Source organism: Perca fluviatilis, chromosome 24, assembly GCF_010015445.1.
Source record: "Perca fluviatilis chromosome 24, GENO_Pfluv_1.0, whole genome shotgun sequence".
NCBI classification, from domain to species: Eukaryota; Metazoa; Chordata; class Actinopteri; order Perciformes; family Percidae; genus Perca; species Perca fluviatilis.
Window position 1 is genome coordinate 12,402,989 of NC_053135.1, and position 21,136 is coordinate 12,424,124.

Below are 21,136 nucleotides of genomic sequence, written 5' to 3' on the forward strand. Positions count from 1 at the left end.
GTTGAGACTATTGTAATGCTTTATTTTTAGTCCAATATAAAAAAAAAAAATTACAAATCACAATATCTACATAATGGATATTTGAACTTATTGCGCCGGGGTCCGGTGGTAGAAGCTCTGGTAGAAGAAGCTGGAGCTCAGCCCTTTTAAAATACAACAGAGAGCAGTCCTTATTTGAAGTGCATCACATGTCAGGAACAGGTTTTCATCACCAACAATGCACAAACATACTGAGTAATTAGGGTATGTATACATTTCACGTATTCAGTTTCATCTAAGGCAAGCTGTATTCTTCTGCTGGCTTTATTTCTGCAACAACACTCCTGAGGGTGGTGCAGGACTGTCACATAAACAGTGTACAGATGGAACATTATCTAATGTATGTGTCAACATATAGATAGACAACATATACACAGCTTCTACATTGTATAACTTCACCAATTACCTAACATTGTGTATTATCAGATCAATAGCAACCACAACAATTTGTAATTAGCTGGATCACAATTTGTCATAATAGATCACATACTGACCTACCTGGGACAGCGTCGTAGGTCTGCTCGGGTCCTGCACGTCCCACAATGTTTCATTGTTCTATAGAGAGAAGACGATAATTAACACAGCTCCATTGAGTAAGGGCTCACTTAGCCTACATGATTCCCATGGCAAATTAGCTGTGTTTTTTTAATAAAAGTTATTATGCGGTGGTCAACACTTATTGTGTGGCACAAATATATCAACACACACACACACACACACACACACACACAGACAGTAGTACAGTACAGAAACGTACTGTAAGCCAATGTTACTTGGCTTGGCTAGCGATCGTTATAGATAACGTTAGCAGTTAGCTAAGGTTAGATGCTAACCACAGCTTTAATAGTAACTTAACACAACTAACCAACATTATATATGATCAACACTAATAATAATATCTTGTAGGAATCCGCTGTTTGGAGTGGTTTGTGTTTCATCCAAAGTCTCTCTAATGTTAGCTGCACTGAAACGTCAGGCCAGGCAGTGAGCTGTCACTCAAACTCATTAGCCAATGAGAAGACCTGGAAGACCTGCCCACCCGAGAGGTTTGTGCCAGAATTGCAAACAAATAGTTTGGAAGCGCAAACGAGAAAGTTGGGGGGCGCAACAGCAAACGTGATGGAGACAGCAAAAGACTGATCATTGAGAAAGAAGCTGAGGGAACTGTAAACAAAAAGACATCATATCAAACACGCCCGTACATCTTTATTCTTTTCTGGCGACAGCCACCTGCAACGTCTGTTCTACAAAAACAAACCTAAATTGTCAAAATCATTGAAATTCCAAACCACACATTCTGAATTCAGCTAGATGTTGAGCTGTTAGAGTCAATAGAGAGATTTCACTCCTTTACTTGACACAAACACCTGGGTTTGGTATTTTGAGCAGGTGTGTGAAGTCTCATTTTGGGAGTTCTGAGCTCCAATTGGAGTAAATGTAAGATTTTATAGACCAAGTTAGTGATCATGATGCTTGCTCTTTAAGGTTCTTGCCTCTTAAACCAAAATAACTATTGCTGGTTTGTTGGTGTGCTATTTACTAAGGTGGATTAGTGATTGCATTGGCACTGTAAGCATTAAAATGCCAATAGCATCAGAGAGATGCGCTCAAGGGAATTGCAGGTGTCATGGCACCTTCCACCCACCTGAATGAATTATTTTCTCTGATTTAGAGACAGCATGGACATTTCCCTGCTCCTCTTCAGTCCCTGTAGGCTATGTTGATTTTTAAATGATGTGTCGCATTAATGTATGAGTGTTTTCTATAACAATTTACTTTAATGATTAGTGAGTCCTGCTAGTCATTGTTAACGTCTCCATGCGCGCAGTGATGTCACTACAGCTGATGTGGCAGGGGCATTTAAGCAGCAACACTAACTGTAGTTATAAACTTGCCAAAGGAAACAGAACTAGACCTTTAGCTTCTGAAATCAATGAAGTTAAGCTGCTGTTTCTCTCCTCCGTAGAGCCTCGCCACTCGATGTGCATTTTAGGAATTGGGATGTTCTTCAAGATGGCGCGCTGAGAATGATTTCCGGGTCACAAGCCGTAGGATCGAGGATGGAGGAGTCGAGGAGGTACACATTTGGGAATTGGGAAAGGCCCATAGTCTAGTTAACATTTTTGAAAAAGTATACATCAGTAGTTATTATTGTGAGTGGCAGCGTTGTCATTTTATAAAGCTCGTGAATTTAACCAGCCAACTTTTTAACGCTTGTGAATATATCCTAATTTAGGCTCAGTATAAGGACTGTTATAACTGTTTTTCCGTAAAAGGTTTACACACATTTTCTGAAAGCATAAACCATATTCTCAGAACTCTACACACAAATCCAAAAACACACACACACACACAATAGGCAAAACACCACACTTTTCTGCCTTTAAAACAATGTAATGTCTTCTCAAAATTTCATTTTGTGTTAAAATAACACACACAAAAACACAAATATGATGTAATATAAACAAAAATGTCAACGTATTTTCCCTTAAACTATTGTATACATCCCATCAAACAAAGCTGGATGTGGAAAAATGTTCTACGTACAGAACAAATAGTAATCGAAAAATATAACGCATAGAAAAAAACGAACGAAGAAGAAACAAAAGAAGAGGAAGTTAGGCTGCATCCTGTCTTCTGTTTGTGTCTGGCCACACCACCTCATCAACGTCACAGGCGATGTTCTCCCTGGTCAAGGAACAGGGGAAGTTTAGCATAGCATGGCGAATCCAGCCCTGAATAGCTTTCTACAGCTATATCTGCACATGCATCTTCCATAACTTGCAGAAGAGGTATATGCAGCAGTCATAGATGTTACTGTGAAGCTGCTCAGGTTTGGTTATACTTTCTGCCCAGCCTCCCTCATTATTAGACCAAACTGGCCGACTCTCATCAGAGAATTTATTTGCCATTTGTGCATACCCCAAACAGTCCAGAATGGAAAAAGATTATACAAGGTAAATAAAATAAGACAAAAAAACCCCATTGATACCATACACAAGAGTGCAAAAAATATAATAAATTACGAATACTGTAACTGGTGTATTAGTACTACTGTAAACCAGGAGCTTGTAAACATACTATACCAACAATAAAAGAAAACAGACTGTTAGAGTAGAAGTACACTATCCTAAGGGTAATGGGTCTGTGACAACTGTGGGGGATGTTGCATTTGTCAACAGTATTTCACAGTGCAGTGAAGTAGTGAGGATTATTGCATATTTAATCACAGTGAATTGTTCAGCGTTTTATTTTGTTTTTGCCATCGGTCTGACTGTTATAGACGCGTGTTTTATGTGTAGTGATGCTGCCTGCTCTGCTGTGTCTGAGCCTGTATGTGCAGTGTTTGTGTCTGAGCAGAGAGTGAGCTGGGTGGAGTGAGTCTCTAAATAGTGCTCTCTGCTCTTTTTCCCGGCATCGCCGTGTGTATATTGTGTCCATGGAAGGAAGCTTACTCCAAATAATCCTCTCTGCAGTTCTTTCTGACTCTTTGGAGAGCCTTCCTATCTGTCTGTTTGGTGTTCCCATTGATGCCGGAAGTCAGGATGCGCTCCCTATCAGTCCTCCTAAAGGCCTGGGTGAGAGGGCGACGGCTCAGTCCTGCTTTCCTGAGCAGCCTGATGTACAGCCGCTTCTGGGCCTTTTTCACTGTGACACTTGTGTTCAAGGTCAGGCTCAGGTCCGATGTTACATGCAGGCCCAGCAACTTGTAGTTGTCAGCCCTCTCTACCTCAGTCCCTCTTAGGGTGAGAGGCTGCAGAGGGGGGAGGATTCTTCACGAAGTCCATTATTATTTTCTTTGTATTGTCTGTGTTGAGGATGAGGTCATTCTCCCTTTCCATAAACAAGAATGTCCTTTACAAGACTCCTCTAACCAGACTCCTCTAAAGAACTAAAATCTGAGTGTAAAGCAGGAAATGTGCTTGTATTTCAGAAGAATTGGTTCAAGCGATTGGGACAAGAGATACAGCTTGTGGTCATTGTGTCTCAAGTACCAGCATAACAATTGAGAAAAACTGCAAATGGTATATTCTTGGTTTTCAAGGTCAGTTGTGTCTCTCTGAAACACCACAGAGCTCAGTTTAACTCTACAAGTCTGAATGACACCTTTATTTGCATGCTTTGTATGCCCATTGCAAAATGATTATTAAAAAGGGAGCCCTCCTGTTATCCTTGGGGTCAATTTTACCCCAATCAATATTTAAGATCCCTAAAAAAGTGCTTGTCATATTTTGTTTTGCTTCGTATTGACCAATTGTATTGGTGTTCCTTGGGGTAAATGTTACCCCAGGCTGTTTTAGCTGTATAAAACATATTGGAAATATGAACATTTTACGCTCATTTATTTAGGTTGTTTTGGCTGATATTGAGGTCACTATCGCATGCAATTGTATAATCTTTAGAGCCCTAAACTGCTATAACCATACCTGTAGTACTGCGAGAACCCCTGATATAACCTATAATATTAACCTTAACCTGTCTCTCTTAGTTACGCTGTTATAGTTCTAGACTGCCGGGGGACTTCCTTCCTTTGACACACTGAGCTGCTCTCTCCTCTCCCTTTCCATTACCATTTGTGTGTATCCCGTCCCAGAAATGCTTGTTACTAACCTAGCTCTGAGGAGTTTCCTCCCCGGAGTCCTTATGTTTTTTTTCACCCAGCGCCCTGATATGACATGAACTACTACGACTACCATTTGAAGTCACTGTTCCATTATTAATGTGACTATTATTGCCACTGTTCATCACATCCCCAACCAGCACCGTCAGACACCGCCTACCAAGAGCCTGGGTCTGTCTGAGGTTTCTTCCTAATAGGGAGTTTTTCATCGCCACTGTCGCACTGCTTGCTCTTGGGGGACTTATTACAATTGTTGGGGCTTTGTAAATGGTCTAGACCTACTCTATCTGTAAAGTGTCTTGAGATAACTCTTGTTATGATTTGATACTATAAATAAAATTGAATTGAATTGAATTGAATTGAATTGATATGTCCCACAACGTGAGGGAGGGGAAATATGGTTCCTGCGAGGACATTGATTTGCCACACAACACAGATGTGGGACAAACATAACAGTTTGTACTGCTGCCTTCTAAACCATTTCTCTTGGTGCTCTGTGTCTCTCTCTCTTTATACTCTCTCCACTGAAAATGACCACTAAGCAAAGTTTTTTTTTTGCCAATGAGGTTTTGTCACAGCTTTTTGACAGGGTTATATAGAGGAGAATGTGTCTGCGAATTAGGATAATGTTGAGGAGGACCCTGATTGTGAGGCATCCTCCTCTGATGAGAATGAGACAATTGGTGTACACCCTATTGTTGTCTCTCAACCACCAGCAGATTGTGTTCTCTCTTAGCCTCCAGTGGACACGTTACCCTTACAAAGCCTTACAAAGCCACAGCGATAAAGGATGTATGGGACAAGTGGGTCCAGAACTTAGCCTCTCTTTACAATCCAGGCTCTCACGTGACTGTGAATGAATTAAGTTGGCACATTCAGACAAGAGTGACCAAACAATCAGGACAAATACAATATCAAAATATGGGCAGCACACACAGTCCAGCTATCGCTTGAGTATGCAGGTGTAAACTAGGAACGCACCTGAAGAGAGAATAAGGGCATGAGGGCGATATTAGACATGGCAGAAGGACATAGGTCATAGAATTACATGTGATCATTTTTTTCCCATTGGACGCCCTAGCTGAGGAACTGCTAAAAATGAAGCTTACCATGTTTAGGACAGTAAGAAAAAACAAGTCAAAGCTTCTGTAAGAAGCCATTCAAGCACCAAAAAGAGCTTTCTTTAAAATTTTAGGTCAATCAGGGATTTTGGAGTAATTTGCATATTTGTCATAGTCGCATAAAGGGTATTCAGAATCTATAAGGAGGATGGAGGTGGTGTGGGGGTGGGGCGGTGTTATGGTGGTTATGTTTTATATAAAGGGGTATTTAAAGTTGCTGTCCATAAGATTTGAGTTAGGTTATTTCTAGCGGCAGCTTTGGCACTAAGATGTAATTGCAGGCAGGTGTCGACTGTGGGTGGTAGATTGGTAGCTCTAACCTACGTGATGCCTTTACATGCTCCAGTCCACACTGATAGCAGTTTAGTCTAAGATGAGCTTATGAGCTAAGAGCTAATACATCCATGAATATACGGGCCGTGTGGGGACAAGCGCAGCCGTGGAGATGATCACATGGCTAACTGTGCTAACACGGTCAACAGTGCTAACGCCGCTAGCGGGATTACTCACCGGGGAGGCGCGATGTTTTCCACAGTGAGAACGTCTTGTCTGTTCTATCTAACCAATGTGACACAAACATCCTACTAGCCACTGAGGCAGAATGTGATATAACCTTAGCCGATGAAATAGAGGCTGAGGAAGAGTGGCCAGCACCGCCTTCCCCCTTATACGCCTCACCCGGGGAGGAAAGGGCCCACTGTCCCGTCCGACCCGAGTGCAGCGCCTCACGTTGCTAAAATATTAGCTGACACAACATTGCTAACATCTAAACCAACCTGAGCATCAGCATGTGCAGGAAAGAAAAACTCCCGAGGCCAGACAACATTTATGCCCTTTATTGATTACATAAGGGGGCTGTTGTTGGTGGTGCTGCCCTCTCTAAGAAGGTACAGATTGGGATGGCCAGAAGCCCGGGGTAGGGAGTGAACAGGTCAGGGATGGCAAGTGGCGCTCCCATCCCCATAGCTGTCTCCGGGGTAGCGGCGCTGCCGAACCCGCTGACTGCGCTCTGACTGCTGCTGTGGGCAGAGATGAGAGCCCAGCCGGCTATCATGTACTGAATTTTCAGCCTGAAAAGCGACTCCAAGAGAGGGTGGGTCAATACAGACCAGGCCTCAGGTGTCTGTGTCCCACCTGAGCTGCACACAGACCGGCTGCTGTCGATGGAATAGGTCATCTCAGCCAGCATCAGCTGGGTCCTCTTGTGGGTATGGGAGGTTTTTTTTGTTTTTTTTTATTGTGTCATAGACAGTCAGATTGTATTACTTGACAAAGCAGCAAATACAAGCACTTTCATCAGTGGGTCATATGCTCAATCACCGTTGTTTTAACTCACTTTTTGATAGATGTGTACTTTCTAGACAGTTAACTAGATGAAAATCTTACGGACAGTAACTTTAAGTAGTCAACAAAGAGACATAAACTACCTGACACATAAAATTGGGTGATAATATTTATTACAATCATTTTCTGGAAGTTTAAATTGCTGAGGTCAAATGACCCCAAGGATAAAGGGTGTTAGTAGCCTACATTTGAGGATAACAGGAGGGTTAATAACAATCTCAGTTAGTGGTGTTGGAACCATCATCTCTTTCTCTTCTGGTATTTCTTTGGATAGATGCTGACTGTCTTCAGCTGTATTTATTTGTGTTTCTCCTCTTCTCTGTGCTGGACTTCTGTCAAGTAGTAACGGTTCTAGGGTGCCCGGATAGCTCAGTTGGTAGAGTCGGCGCTCATATATGGAGGTTTACTCCTCGACGCAGCGGGCCCGGATTCGACTCCGACCTGCAGCCCTTTGCTGCATGTCATTTCACCCTCTCTCTCCCCTTTCATGTCTTCAGCTGTCCTGTCAATAAAGGCCTAAAAATGGCCCAAAAAAAAAGTAGTAACAGTTCTATAACACTGACGGTTTTGAAAATTCAGGACAGTTTGAATAGGGCAACCTGCAGCGGGGTGAAATATTGATATACAATATGTTATACACTTTAAAGGTCCCATGGCATGAAAATTTCACTTTATGAGGTTTTTTAACATTAACATGCGTTGCCCCAGCCTGCCTATGGTCCTCCAGTGGCTAGAAATGGCGATAGGTGTAAACCGAGCCCTGGGTATCCTGCTCTGACTTTGAGAAAATGAAAGCTCAGATGGGCCGATCTGGAATCTTCTCCTTATGAGGTCATAAGGAGCAAGGTTACCTCCCCTTTCTCTGCTTTGCCCGCCCAGAGAATTTGGCCCACCCATGAGAAAGAGACATTATGGCTTTCAAACAAGCAAAGTGGCAGTTGGTCAAGGGCACACCCCCAACCTCCACCTTGCCCCCCTCTCTCCTCCTCAATATCTAAAGACACAGAAATGGCACATCCTAAGGAAAGCTCATGGGACTGGCTGTAGTGGCTGTAATTCTGCACCAAGGCTGAATTTTGGGAAAGAGACTTCAGATACAGTATTAGGGGACCACTAAGGGCTATATAAAAGCTTCCAAAGAGCACCATGTCATGGGACCTTTAAGCCGAAGGACCATTTATATGTACATTTCAGGCTCCTATGGCCAGAAGGAGTACAAAAATGTGTAGCTTTTTAATATTCTACACTCATTTACAGACCCATAAGGAAACCGTCTCTGCAACAGAGCAAAGCAGGACAAAGAGAAGAGACACAATGTATTTCAATGTAACACATAGTTTTTGTTAAAGGAGCAGTTTACCCAAATTACAAAAAACTTACTATATCACGCACCACTAGTGGTATTTAGCCATGCAGACAGTTCTATTTGTATCTGCTGAGAGTTTGACATCTCAACCTCCTCCCCAATTCTAATGATATTTGAACATTTCTACACGCAAAACCCAAACTATCTGTGTGACTGTATCCAACTAGATGTAGGTCCGAAAATGCAATTTTTCTAATTTGAGTGAACCAACACTTTTGTGTGTCTTGCGTTGTGCTAGTTGATTATGTCTAGAACTACGGTTATTGAATGATTTACTTGCCACTTAAATGTTTACCCTAATAACAGCACTATTACTTCTTGTACTACAATGTCATTCTGAAGGCCATGTTTACTAAACTTCTAAACATGTTTATGTTGTTTAGGGTTAAACAAGAAGGTATACCACAATAATTATGGAGCTGAAACCCCCATCAGCCGCAAAAATAAAAAAATGATGAAGCGACTTAGGCTCAATAATGGTTTGCTCTTCTGTTTTTATTGATGCAGGAGAGACATAGCTCCTGTGTGCAAGGTTGAATTCCCAAGTCATTATGAAGCTAAAGAGACAGGTCCTAAAAGTATGTGCACACACATCTACGGCTACTGACATAATGGCCACTGACATCAATGACTGTAAGGTTTTTCTCAACCGTTGTCCTTTTATCTCTTACATCACCGTCCTTTTACTCCTGGATCTAAAACAAATAAGAAAAATAAAGTCATCCTCATGAATACACTCGAAACCTGGCATGTGCACAAATACACATTAAAGGGGCACCCTCCCTTTTTCATCTTTTTAAAAAAAATACATGAATATGTATATATGTGTGAAATTTGAATGAAATTCTGAATATTTGAATGAGTATCTGAATATATGGAATGAAAGTTGAATTATATTGAATGAAAGTCTGAATATATGGAATGACACTCAATATATTGAATGAAAGTCAATATATGGAATGAAAGTCTGAAAATATTGAATGAAAGTCTGAATATTTGGTTTGGTTTGGTTTGGTTTATTTATGGATATAGAAAAACAGGATCCAAGGGATAACATGTAAAAGCGATGAACACCTTTTTCCAACATGGTCCCTGATGGAAGAGAACAGGACATACAACACATGCAAACACATACAGCCCTTCTAAGGGTAAAACAAACAAACAACAAAAAAAAACTACACATCAAAAGCTACAAAGCAATAAATTACCCGGTCCCCAGTCTAGAGTCTATTTTCCCCTAATTATCTATTTTATTCCACAAGTAAACCCTAACTTTATGTTTAAAATCCGTTTTCGTTTCTGCCATTTTAATATTAAGTGGAAGACTATTCCAAATAATAATTAGGATTTTCTTGCTTCACTATTCACACATGGCACCTTACATGAACGGACACTGGCCCTAGTCTCATGGGCATGTTGAGTGTGCACCATCAGAATCTGAAATCCCAAATACTTTAGGGCTACACCATTAATGGTATTGTACATATGATTGAGTTTAAGTTGTTCAACCCTAAGCTTTACAGGCAGGAACTCTACCCTTTTAAAATTTATTCCAACATGATACCTGGAAGGTTTAGACAGTATGAAGCAGATCATGTTGTTTTGCATAACCTGCATCTTATTTTTCATTTTCATCGTCAGGCCACCCTACCATGCTGAGCATACATAGTCAAAATGGCACTGAATGAGTGCTGAGAGACAAAATGCCTTACGGTATGAGAATTTCAATTTGCAAGCACTCTTGTTCAGTAATTTCTCTACAATGGAATATCCTGACAGTGTCTGGTCCAGTGGTCCAGTCCTAGATATGTTAACAGTATCCTTTGCTTCAATTTCATTTTCGTTATATGTGACTTTTAGCGCAGGTGCCTTTTGTAGCTTACGTCTGGTGCCAAATAGAATGCACTCAGATTTCCCTAGGTGCAATGACAGTCTATTGTCTATTAGCCACTCTCTGACATTTTTCAGCTCTCCACTAAGAGTGTCTTCAATTTTATAGATGTCTTTTCCAGACGCTAGTAGTGAGGAGTCATCGGCATACAATAACAACTTACATTTGACTCCAGCTGGCATATCTTTTACATGAATAAGGAATAACAATGGATATAAATATATATGTGAATATGAATATATAAAGAATATATGGAATGAAAGTCTGGATATATTGAATGAAAGTATGAAAATATGGAATGAAAATCGGATTATATTGAATAAAAGTCTGAACATATGCAATGAAAGTCTGGATATATTGAACTAAAGTCTGAATATATGAAATCTTAACATCATCAAGAGTACCATACCAAGAGGCCCCATCCTGTGTTTTTGATGTAATTAACCTGTACTGTTGCTATCTGTTGATGCAACAAGTGTGACTCTATGAGCGAGGCAGCACGAAATCTAGTATCAGCAATCCTAAGTAATAGAGAACTTAGAGTACTCCTAAATATAGATCATTAACACCCTGGAAAATGCATGTACAGGCCAAAAATAGTATTGTTAACTGTATTCAAAACCATTCTACCGATGAAAAAATGTATTTGCTGTTTCATCATGGAAGACCGAATGTAGTAAACCTTACAGGCCAGCCAGTTCCTGCTTATCAGGCAAATCTTAAAAAGTACCTCAAATTCACAGGTGCCCCTCACTAAAGCCCATACTACAATCTTCGCTCTTTTGAGTGAACCTGGATTTCATGCTGATTTGCAAACAGTGTCACACTTGTTGCAGCAATGTCTGTATGGATTAATCGCCACACGAATATGCAAATTAGCCGTTAACTAATTAAAATGCGCTAATTTGCACACATTTGACAAGGCACTGGTGAATACGATAAACAAAATAACTGAAACATTTCACCATAGAGCTTCCCCAGTTAGTGATTTACATCAGGAGTCTTTTTTCCCCTAAAATGTTATTTAAATATGCAGATTAGCTTGTTTGGTTAGGTATAGGCCTAAAACAAACACCATCACCGCTGCACCAGGTGTGTATTTCGGTACATGAAGTATTCCTTCCATTAAAGTTAAAGACGACGTGGATGCAAAGTAGACAAAAATCTCAAAATTGACCACTACATTTGTAATTTTGATCGTAGGCTCCTCATCTAATAATTATCCATTCTATAAGTTTGTTGTATGCTGATAGATCTTGACATGATACAGACAGCCCTTCCTTAAATGTAAAAGGAGGAAATTGTATGACAGTGAAACTAAGTCCTTGTCACCATCAGTTATTGTGTGTGTGTGTATGTGTGTGTGTGTGTGTGTGTGTGTGTGGTTATTATAATAGTAACAGCAATAATAATAATGTATTGATCATTTCAAAACTGAAGTCACATTGTCAAAACTCTTCACATTGTCAGCGAAACAGAGGTCTATGTGTCCCCTGGTTTGACCCCTTTCTCCTCCCCCCCACCCCCAAACTCTGTCACTTGTTGTCCCCAACATTACTCATCACCGGTTTCAACCTCCCTCTCCCCCCCTCCTCACCCCCCCTCCAACCATCCAAACTCCTCCTATCAGGGCAGGTGAGACAGTCATGGGTATATAGGTAGGCTAATGTGAAGCAAACTGCCTTGCTCTGGGGAGGGCGGAAGACAGGAAGCAACAGGGCTGAGAGAAAGGGTATGCGTGTGAGAGAGGCGGAGGAAAGTTGCAATTTAAAAAGACAACTAAATTGACAGTTGTCAGACTTGCATTGCAACCATGGTGCTGGGAGTAAGTATTGGAGCCTTGTCACATGTTTTGGACTACTTTCTCAAAGAAGTTTGTTGGCCTCTTTATTCAAACGACCTACGTCATCTGTTTCAACAGCCAATAGCGAAGTCAGCTGGTTCAGTCAGTTACATCCAGCGGTTTTACATCTATTAGTTACACAAACTGATGGTCGAAATGGCAGTGCATTGGATGGAGGCTCATCAAGCGCCTGCGGACATGGTATATGGTCGAGCGAGCTAGAGAGGGACTGAAGAGAGGGAGCTGTGTTAGAACAAAGCCATGAATCAGAGAAATAAAATGTTGTTTTCGCCATTTTATTACCACTAGAAATGCAAGTGTAGCAAGTGTCTCACTATTTGTATTTTAAGATGCTATAAATGATATTCAGCTACACCTAAAAAAAAACAAAAAAGTTGGAAGTTACAAACGAAGTACAGAGAGTCGTTGCTATGGAGATGATACACTGTCTCGTCTAGTTGCATTGGTGCAAATTGGCAGGTTTTAGAATGTTGCAGACTGGCGCATTGCAAGTTATCGTAGCAGATATTTGGTCTGACCTGAGCTGCAACAAGTTCTTCCATGGCCGTGTTTGCATGAATGTATGCATGTATTACAGTCCCTCCAGGATTCCACGGCCTTTTTTTTTTGATTGTTGCACCCCAAATTACCTGATTTTGTGGGAGCTTTCGTAAAAAATGTCGATAAAAGTTGCGATGTCTTTTGTATGTTTGTTACAATTAAGTTGCGTGAGACAGTGAAAGTTGCAAAAAAAAAAGTAAATGTGAGATGTTCGAGTCTCGTCTTCATATCGGAATTTCGGAAACAAGCTCTCTCTTACTTCCGCTTGGTCAGTGGCACTCAGAGTCACATTATACTGACGTAAAGTCTGGCACGTGGGACTGCTGGGATTGGTTGAAGTCGTGGTAAACTCTGGTTATTGGTGAAATTTGCAGAAAGGTTGCGGTGATTGGTCAAAATTGCGAGTCGCACCAAAGTCACGGTGTTTGGTTGAATTTGCGTGAATTGGCGCAATCGCGACATCGTGAAATCCTGGAGGGACTGGTATTATAAGTACATGTTAGCAGCTGTGGGCCGAATTCCAAATTCTGCAAAGACCCTACACTGCCTCTGGCTGGCTGGTACTTGATTGATTGACCGTTAATTCAAATATTTAGTCAAAATATGTTACACTGAAATGAGGATTGCATTGCCACTTTGCATATTGAATTGTCAATTGCAAAAGGCAGTGTCATCAAAATAAAGAGGCCAAAAAACTTCCATAATACCTTAGTTTTAACTCTTCAATAAGAGATATTTATGAGAACCATTCACAATCCTTTTAACAAAGATTAACATACATTTTACTGAATAGCAAAGTTGACACTGCATGCTGCTCTCGCTCTTGCAATTTAAAAGAAAGCCTCAGAGCAAACTCGCCACATGTGCTCAGTCTTTTTCAGAATATTATTTTGTTTTACTTTCTTCAATCCAGAGAGGGAAAGATGAGTACAAACTGGCGGCAAGCTCAGACGGTGGGGACAAGAAAACGAAGAAAGATCAAGCAAAGAGGGATATGGACGATTTGAAGAAAGAAGTTGACCTGGTGAGTACACAAACATCACAGTGTACACATAGGTACGCTTGAATGAGATATATACGCAACACTGACCGCACAGACACACCTGGTCCTCCCTTTAGACCACGGACAGGTGTAATGCTGCTCCTCAAGTACATCCTCCCCAAATACAGGTGTCATCATGGTTAATAGTCTCTTTGGAACACAGGTAGTTTTTTCTTTAGGGTTCTTTGTTTGGGTGAGCAACACTGCGGCAACCGAAGACACACTATTTCAGAGGTTAAAACATGAATTCATTCTGATTATGACATTTAAAATAATCCACTTCCATTAAAATCTGTTTAAAAAACTAAAGTAAATAAAAGACAGGCACTGGTAATAGTTCTTAATTCACAAATCCTAGATAGTGGATTTGTTAGAGGTTTGATGAATATATTATAGCACTTGTTGAGATGATTCGAAATGGCTGATAAAGTTGCAAATGTGTTTTCAATGAAGTCAGTGATAAGGGCAATACATAATGTCGCATACATGTGTGTTTCCATAATTTGCAACAATGACAGAGTGGTCAGAGAACCAATACATTGTTAAATATTTTAGTTGCGTTCATTCTTTTTTATGTATTCTTTAACAAGTGCAATTTTTATTCTGTCCAGTGAACTGGAACTATATATTTATACTATATATATATTTGAGAGGATTGCACAATTATGAAATGTATCATAATAAATTAGTCTTAGTTCACACCAGTAACTATATAGTGTAGGCTTTAGAGAGCTGAAGTCACGCACCTTCTGGTGGACCTCATGGGAACCTTAACTCTGAAAAATATGAACGGTAATGAACGGGGAGAGGCAAATTATTTTTTGATCCCGTTTGAATTGAGCCATGGATTACAAATATGACGTTCGTCAATTTAAAAGATCATTTTCCAACCGAAGAAAGTCTAAGTTAGCCGTAGGTTTGTCATATGACCACTTAGTTTTGGGTGAAACCACTCAGTGAACTACATCTCTCGTCTCACACTTTACGTCGCCTAGCTCGATGCTCAACATGCTCACTAGCTAGCTAGCTTAGCTCTGTTCCACAACACATGTAACGTTATCTTACCTGATGTGTTTTATCCGGTGAAGTGTTTTCAGCAGATAAGCCAAAGAACAGGCGAGATCCTCTGCTCATTTGAGTAACGTTACATCTCCGGTACGATACAAACAGACATCGTAGCTTCAGCGAGACGTCATCCATGCGACATTGAAGTGTGTAGTCTTTCCCAGATAGCAAACAGTCATTGAAACTATGTTAAATCAACATTCCGTTGTCAACATTAAGTCATTGAATCAACATAAAATTCTGATGTTGATTCTACATCATTTTGCACCCTGTTTTAATATTGAAACAATGTTGAAATCCTGTCCATAGATCAACGGAATTTCAATGTTATTTCAATTATCAGGAATATTGAAACAATGTTGAAATTTCAACTGACCTAAGGACCAATGTGATTTCAATGGAATTTCAATCATCATTAAGCCATAGAAAAGTATTGCTAGGCATATGAAAATGTAATGCCCTAAATTAAATAGCCTATAATGAACATCCTGCTTTATCTACAGCCAGGAGGTTAAAAAGTGATGGAACATTTGAAAGCTTGTATGCCTATAGCCTAGCCTAAAACACTGACCACACCACAGTGTTTAAGGTCAAAACAAGTTCATTTAATTAGCCTCTTATTTCATTATTTGTCCTTTTTAGCATATTTACAGTTCATGGTCCTCTCACGTCTGACTGTTTTGTCGTCCAGTCCATCCTGCCCGATCTGGCGCATAGCGCAGCAACTGTTGCACAGCCTGGGCAAAAGTAAATTGGGTGACTGCGGCTGTCCCCATCTGCTGTGTAAGAGCATCTAAAACAGAAAATACAAGCACAATGCAAAAAAAAATTAGCATTTAAGTTAAACAGAACACCCACATATGCACATTTGCAAACATATTCAGTAGCCTAGGCCTAGTCAATGATCCGATAAAGTAATGTGTGCAGTGTTGTAGGCTAGCCTATCATGTTTTCCCTACATTCAAATCACTTTTCAAAATTGCCCATGAATATGTGCACGGGTTTATTCGAATTAAAGGGAGGCAAAAAGGATCAGCTTGCAGTAACACCTTTCATAAGGAAAATTTCTGAGGCCTCCCCCCCCAGGACACACCCACACACACACACACACACACACACACACACACACACACACACACACACACACACACACACACACACACACACACACACACACACACACACAAGAAGGTTACCTTTTTACTTGCTTTAGTCCCTCCTGCAGGTGATCTCTATTTTTTTTTCCCTCTCAGCCTGGCATTTTCCTCTCTACAAACACATTACAACACCATTAGAGCAACAAATACTGACTACGTTTACATGCAGCCAATAACCCGTTCAAAACCGGAATATTAGCAATAACCCGGTCGCGCACGGCCATGTAAACACCGGCAAAAACCCGAATATGCTACCTGGGTTACCCCTTTTCTAACCCGAAATTTTGGTCATTTAAACGCGTATCGGCATATCCCCATCAAAAGGAACATTGATTTGTGTTCTGCGCATGTTCTATTCGCAAGGAATCTTGGTCTTTTGAGTAGAGGAACTTCTTGTATGCGCCAGAAAACATAGTTATAATAATAATTATATACTATAATAATATAGTTATATATATGTCAATGCAGAAAACCTGCGCGCAGTATACCGGAAGTAAACAAGAAGTAGAGGTAAACATTGCGAGACGCAGCACAGCACCACACTTTTGGAGCGAGGAGGAAACCAATTTCTTTATTAGTGTGGTGAAAACCATGAATATAATGTCTTTTGTTGACGGCAGAAAGTACCGAAATAGTGAGATTTATAAGAAGGTGAAAAGTTATTGCGTCTTAAGGTTGTCCGTAGGCTACGTCCAGACGCTAACCGTGCGTCGCCGTTTACGTCGGGATATTGCCAATTGATTACAAATTCCATGTACAGGAGTAACTCTCTCTGCTCACGCATGTAAACGGGTTATTCCGAATGTTTCAGAAACCCGAATAGTGACCTTAACCCGACCATAACCCGAAAATTGACAGCTTGTAAACGTAGTCACTGTCACATCCTTGCCAAACAGTTCAAAATAGATTTTTATGCTAAGACTAGCGCTAGCTAACGTTAGCTAGCATTAGCTAACATGACCTAATTCTAAAAGTTGTCCTTAGCAAAATCCAAAAGCTATAATGCAACTACAAATGGAAATTCAGTCATATCCAATCGTATCATATTCTAAGACTATAGTTACTGCTAGCTAACGTTAGCTAACGCTAGCTAACATTAGCTATTTTTAAAAGTTGTCTTTTGCAGAATCCAAAAGCATGATGGACACTAACCATCATGTTAACGAGTAACAGTATTTGATTTGGTACAAATTCATATCAGACATATCGGACATTACATATTAAGCAAGCTTACCTGATCGTATGGGTCCCAAGAGTCCAGAAATGAGTCCGGTGCAGTACGTTGGTCTACCACCCGATGATCTCCCGTTCAACCAAAAATCGATGGCTTTTCAATCATATTTCCCGGTCGACTATATATCAATGCATTTTCAACAACAGGTCGTTTCCCGGTCAACTCTAAATCAATGACTTTTCAACACATTGGCAATATCGCCCGGTAAACAAAATATCAATGCTTAATCAATCATAAAGATAACTATAGATCAATGTTGTTCCAATGTTGTTGCCATCAACATTAATAATGTCAGGTTTCATCGATATGGTTATGGTGATTCAACATTTTTTTTGCATTGAAATTTCAATATCAAGCATAATGATAATTCAGATGGAAAATCAATATTTATTCAATGTTGGCATTTTTCACAGTCTTATACTTCAACAGTTTAACAATAAACAGACTTTCTTCGGTTGAAAAATTATGTTTTAAATTGACGAACATCATATTTGTAATCCATGGCTCAATTCAAACGGGATCAAAAAGTTATCATTAACTCTCCATTGACTCTCGTTCATATTTTTTCCGAATTAAGGTCCCATGGACCGGAAGTAGAAGGGCGTGACTTCGGCTCTCTATACTGTGCATTTATGAAACAAACGGGAGAGGACACCTCAGTGTTTTTTTACCTTTAATTTTCCTTGGGGGGGCGGGAATAACTCACTAATACACTGTTTTACAGTCATGTTTACAGTGTGCATTGAATTTATGGCTTAATTATCTTTATAGTATAGTTAGTATTGTCAGTGTCTTTCTTTTCTATATCCATATATATACAAGGAAGCAAATATAATATTTGACATAGAAAACTCGGCTGCGGTAATAAAACAGTGTGGCAGACAATAGCGGACCGACTGAATGATAGTCTAAAATATACATTTTCAACCACTGTTGAAATGATGATTTTTACAATCATATTTCAGTGTGGGGCCTGTGCCACCCCGTGCCCCCCTTCTAGCCCTGCCCCTGCGGAGACGTAACTTTTATGGATGGCTGGTGTTCGGCCAGACTGGTCTGATATGTATGTTTTCCTACGGATCATTAAACTGCAATTAGCGTCATTAGCATCCTGCGCTAGAGTTTGTGCTGGCTGAGTTCGGATTGCTCTGACCATAGCTGGCTGCTAGCTGGCTGCTAGCTGGCTGCTAGCTGGCTGCTAGCTGGCTGCTAGCTGGCTGCTAGCTGGCTGCTAGCTGGCTGCTAGCTGGCTAGATGGGTCAAAAGTTACATGATGCCACTGACAGGTGAAACAGGGTTGGACTGGCCATCTATCTGGCATACCGGGCATTTACCTATGGCATTTACCCGCACTTCTGGGCCGAATCGCCGATATAATTTATAGGCCTTTTTTTTTTTCTTTTAGCCGTGCCGGCCCATAAAGAATTGACAGCTGCCCATTGGTTAATTTTTTTTATTAGCACTGGCCTGACCCAATCAAATCCAGGAACCCCTTTCCACACTCCCAGCCCTGAGACACGAGCTGTAATAGTTATGCTTATGCTGGAAGTTTAGCGTCCACGTTAAAATGGACAAACGACCAACAAAGCGCAAGGTGCAGAGAAATTACGGGAGAAAAAGATTAAGAATGCCTCAAAATGTGCCAACATTTCTGACATGTTTGGCGCTGTAGTAGCTGCTTCAACATCAGCATTAGGCCTACCTGAAGTAGAGGAAGGAGGAGAGGTGGCTGGCTGTAGCAGAGAAGCAGAAACAACATCATGACAGGGAAAAAGCGGAAGAGAGAGTGACATGGCGGGGGCCATGGGAGGCGAGAGTGAGGACAAGATGGAAGAGAGAGTAGTTGACGAAGTGGAGAAGGCAAATTAACAGGGACTCTCAGGAAGGGAGGGAGGCTGTGCGGTTTTGTGTGTGTGTGTGTGTGTGTGTGTGTGTGTGTGTGTGTGTGTGTGTGTGTGTGTGTGTGTATGTGTCATAATGACAACAAGCAGTTTGGCTGTAACATTAAAGTTAGTGACGACGCTGAAGTTGGCATCCGATTCGCAGCTTCCAATTCGGCAGTTAAGGAGAAATTTAAGGGGAACTTAAAACTGTCCGACTCAGCAGGGATACATAATTTACACTTAGCACTAAGTGACTGATCCTCTGTTTTTTGAACCTCTTTCTGTATTTAATGAGTGTTAGTCATTAAGGTAAATTATTAATTATGTCTAAAACACACTTTTAGATTTGTGAAAGCTTTATTGTCTTTATGAGAACGCAATAAAGTGAGATATCACCTTTTTTTTCATATGTAGACCACATTGGACAAGATCCAAACCCACAATACCTGCACTTGTCAAATCTGGACTAAATTATCCCAGAGAGGCTAAAGAGTGTTAAAAACCCAGTTTCAGATTTGTGAAAGCTTTATTCTATTTGTGAAAATGCAATAAAGGGTGATTTTACTGTTTTTTGCATATGTAGACCACATTGGACCAGTTCCAGATCCAAAACCACAATACCTAGACTTGTCAAATCTGGACTAGATTATCCCAGAGAGGCTAAAGAGTCATAAAAACAAAGTTTCAGATTTGTGAAAGTTTTATTCTATTTGTGAAAATGCAATAAAGGGAGATGTTACTGTTTTTTTCACATGTAGACCGTATTGGACCAGGTCCAGATCCAAAACCACAATACTTAGATATCTGGACTAAATTATCCCAGAGAGGCTACAGGATCTGGACCTGGTCCAATGTGGTCTACATATAAAAAAAAAAAAAGAAACCTCCCTTTATTTCATTTTCACAAATAGAATAAAGCTTTCACAAATCTGAAACTGTGTTTTTAAGACTTTTTAGCCTCTCTGGGATAATTTAGTCCAGATTTGACAAGTCTAGGTACAGTGGTTTGGGATCTGGACCTGGTCTAATGTGGTCTACCTATGCAAAAAAACGGTGAAATCTTCCTTTATTGCAATAAAGCTTTCACAAATCTAAAAGTGTGTTTTAGACTTAATTAATAATTTACCTTAATGACTAACACTCATTCAATACAGTAAGAGGTTCAAGAAACAGAGGATCAGTCACTTAGCAATGTAAATTATGTTTCCCTGCTGAATCGGACAGTTTTAAGTTCCCCTTAAATTTCTTCTTCTTAATTATCTAATGTTATGCTATTCAGTAGCATTGCAAAGCCAAAGTTGCTTTGTGGAATGCCAGTACCATTGTTCGGTGCTCTTTTCCAGGGCATATACTACTCTCAGCTTTATTGTAGCTTTTGGGAAGGGTTATGGTTATGGTTATTGTATTTAGCAGACGCTTTTGTCCAAAGCGACAAAATATGAATCTTACAGTAGTTAAAATTAAGTTAACAATTAAAAACAGTTTTTAAAAGTTGCCAAGCCAATATTAAGCAAAATTGTAATAATAAAAACAATGGCAATACAATATCAAATATCAATAATAATAAAAATAAACAAATACCATAAATATACAAATCATAACTCTACGAATTAATTAATTATTTAAGTGTAAGATCAACAGATAAGTCTTGAGACCCCTCTTGAAGGATCCAAATCTATCACATGAACACAGAACACTAAGCAACTCAAATATCATAGAATGCACGCATACATATTTTAAGAGGACTGTCTCCAGGGAATGTGTCTGACCAATCGGCCTGGGCCAAAAATGCCAAGGCCAATTTTTTTGTCCCAGTCCAGCCCTGCATCTGAACAATATATATAACATAGATATAGTTGTTTTTAGACATTTTAATTTAGAAATATTACGTATTGTACCTTTAACTGAAACCATTCCAAGAGTTACTTATCATTTGCCTTTATTGGCAAGCAATGGAAGTTAATATGTT

At 40.1% G+C, this 21,136-nt stretch overlaps 1 protein-coding gene and 1 long non-coding RNA gene across 2 annotated transcripts in view; one reads left to right on the plus strand and one right to left on the minus strand.

Annotated features, from left to right (window-relative positions):
• LOC120554060 overlaps positions 1-21,136 on the minus strand; it is a 21,950-nt gene continuing 814 nt past the window's right edge. Inside the window, exons 2-3 of the long non-coding RNA XR_005638300.1 lie at positions 538-594; positions 1-143 (exon numbers count right to left, since the gene is read on the minus strand). This is a non-coding gene — a long non-coding RNA (uncharacterized LOC120554060). The remainder of the gene's footprint in view (positions 144-537; positions 595-21,136) is intronic.
• The window catches only part of LOC120554055 (sodium/potassium-transporting ATPase subunit alpha-1-like), a 26,646-nt gene continuing 17,561 nt past the window's right edge, over positions 12,052-21,136 (plus strand). The window contains exons 1-2 of the mRNA XM_039792652.1: positions 12,052-12,207; positions 13,700-13,810. Of these exons, the coding sequence (XP_039648586.1) occupies positions 12,196-12,207; positions 13,700-13,810 (123 nt within the window). The 5' untranslated portion in view covers positions 12,052-12,195. The remainder of the gene's footprint in view (positions 12,208-13,699; positions 13,811-21,136) is intronic.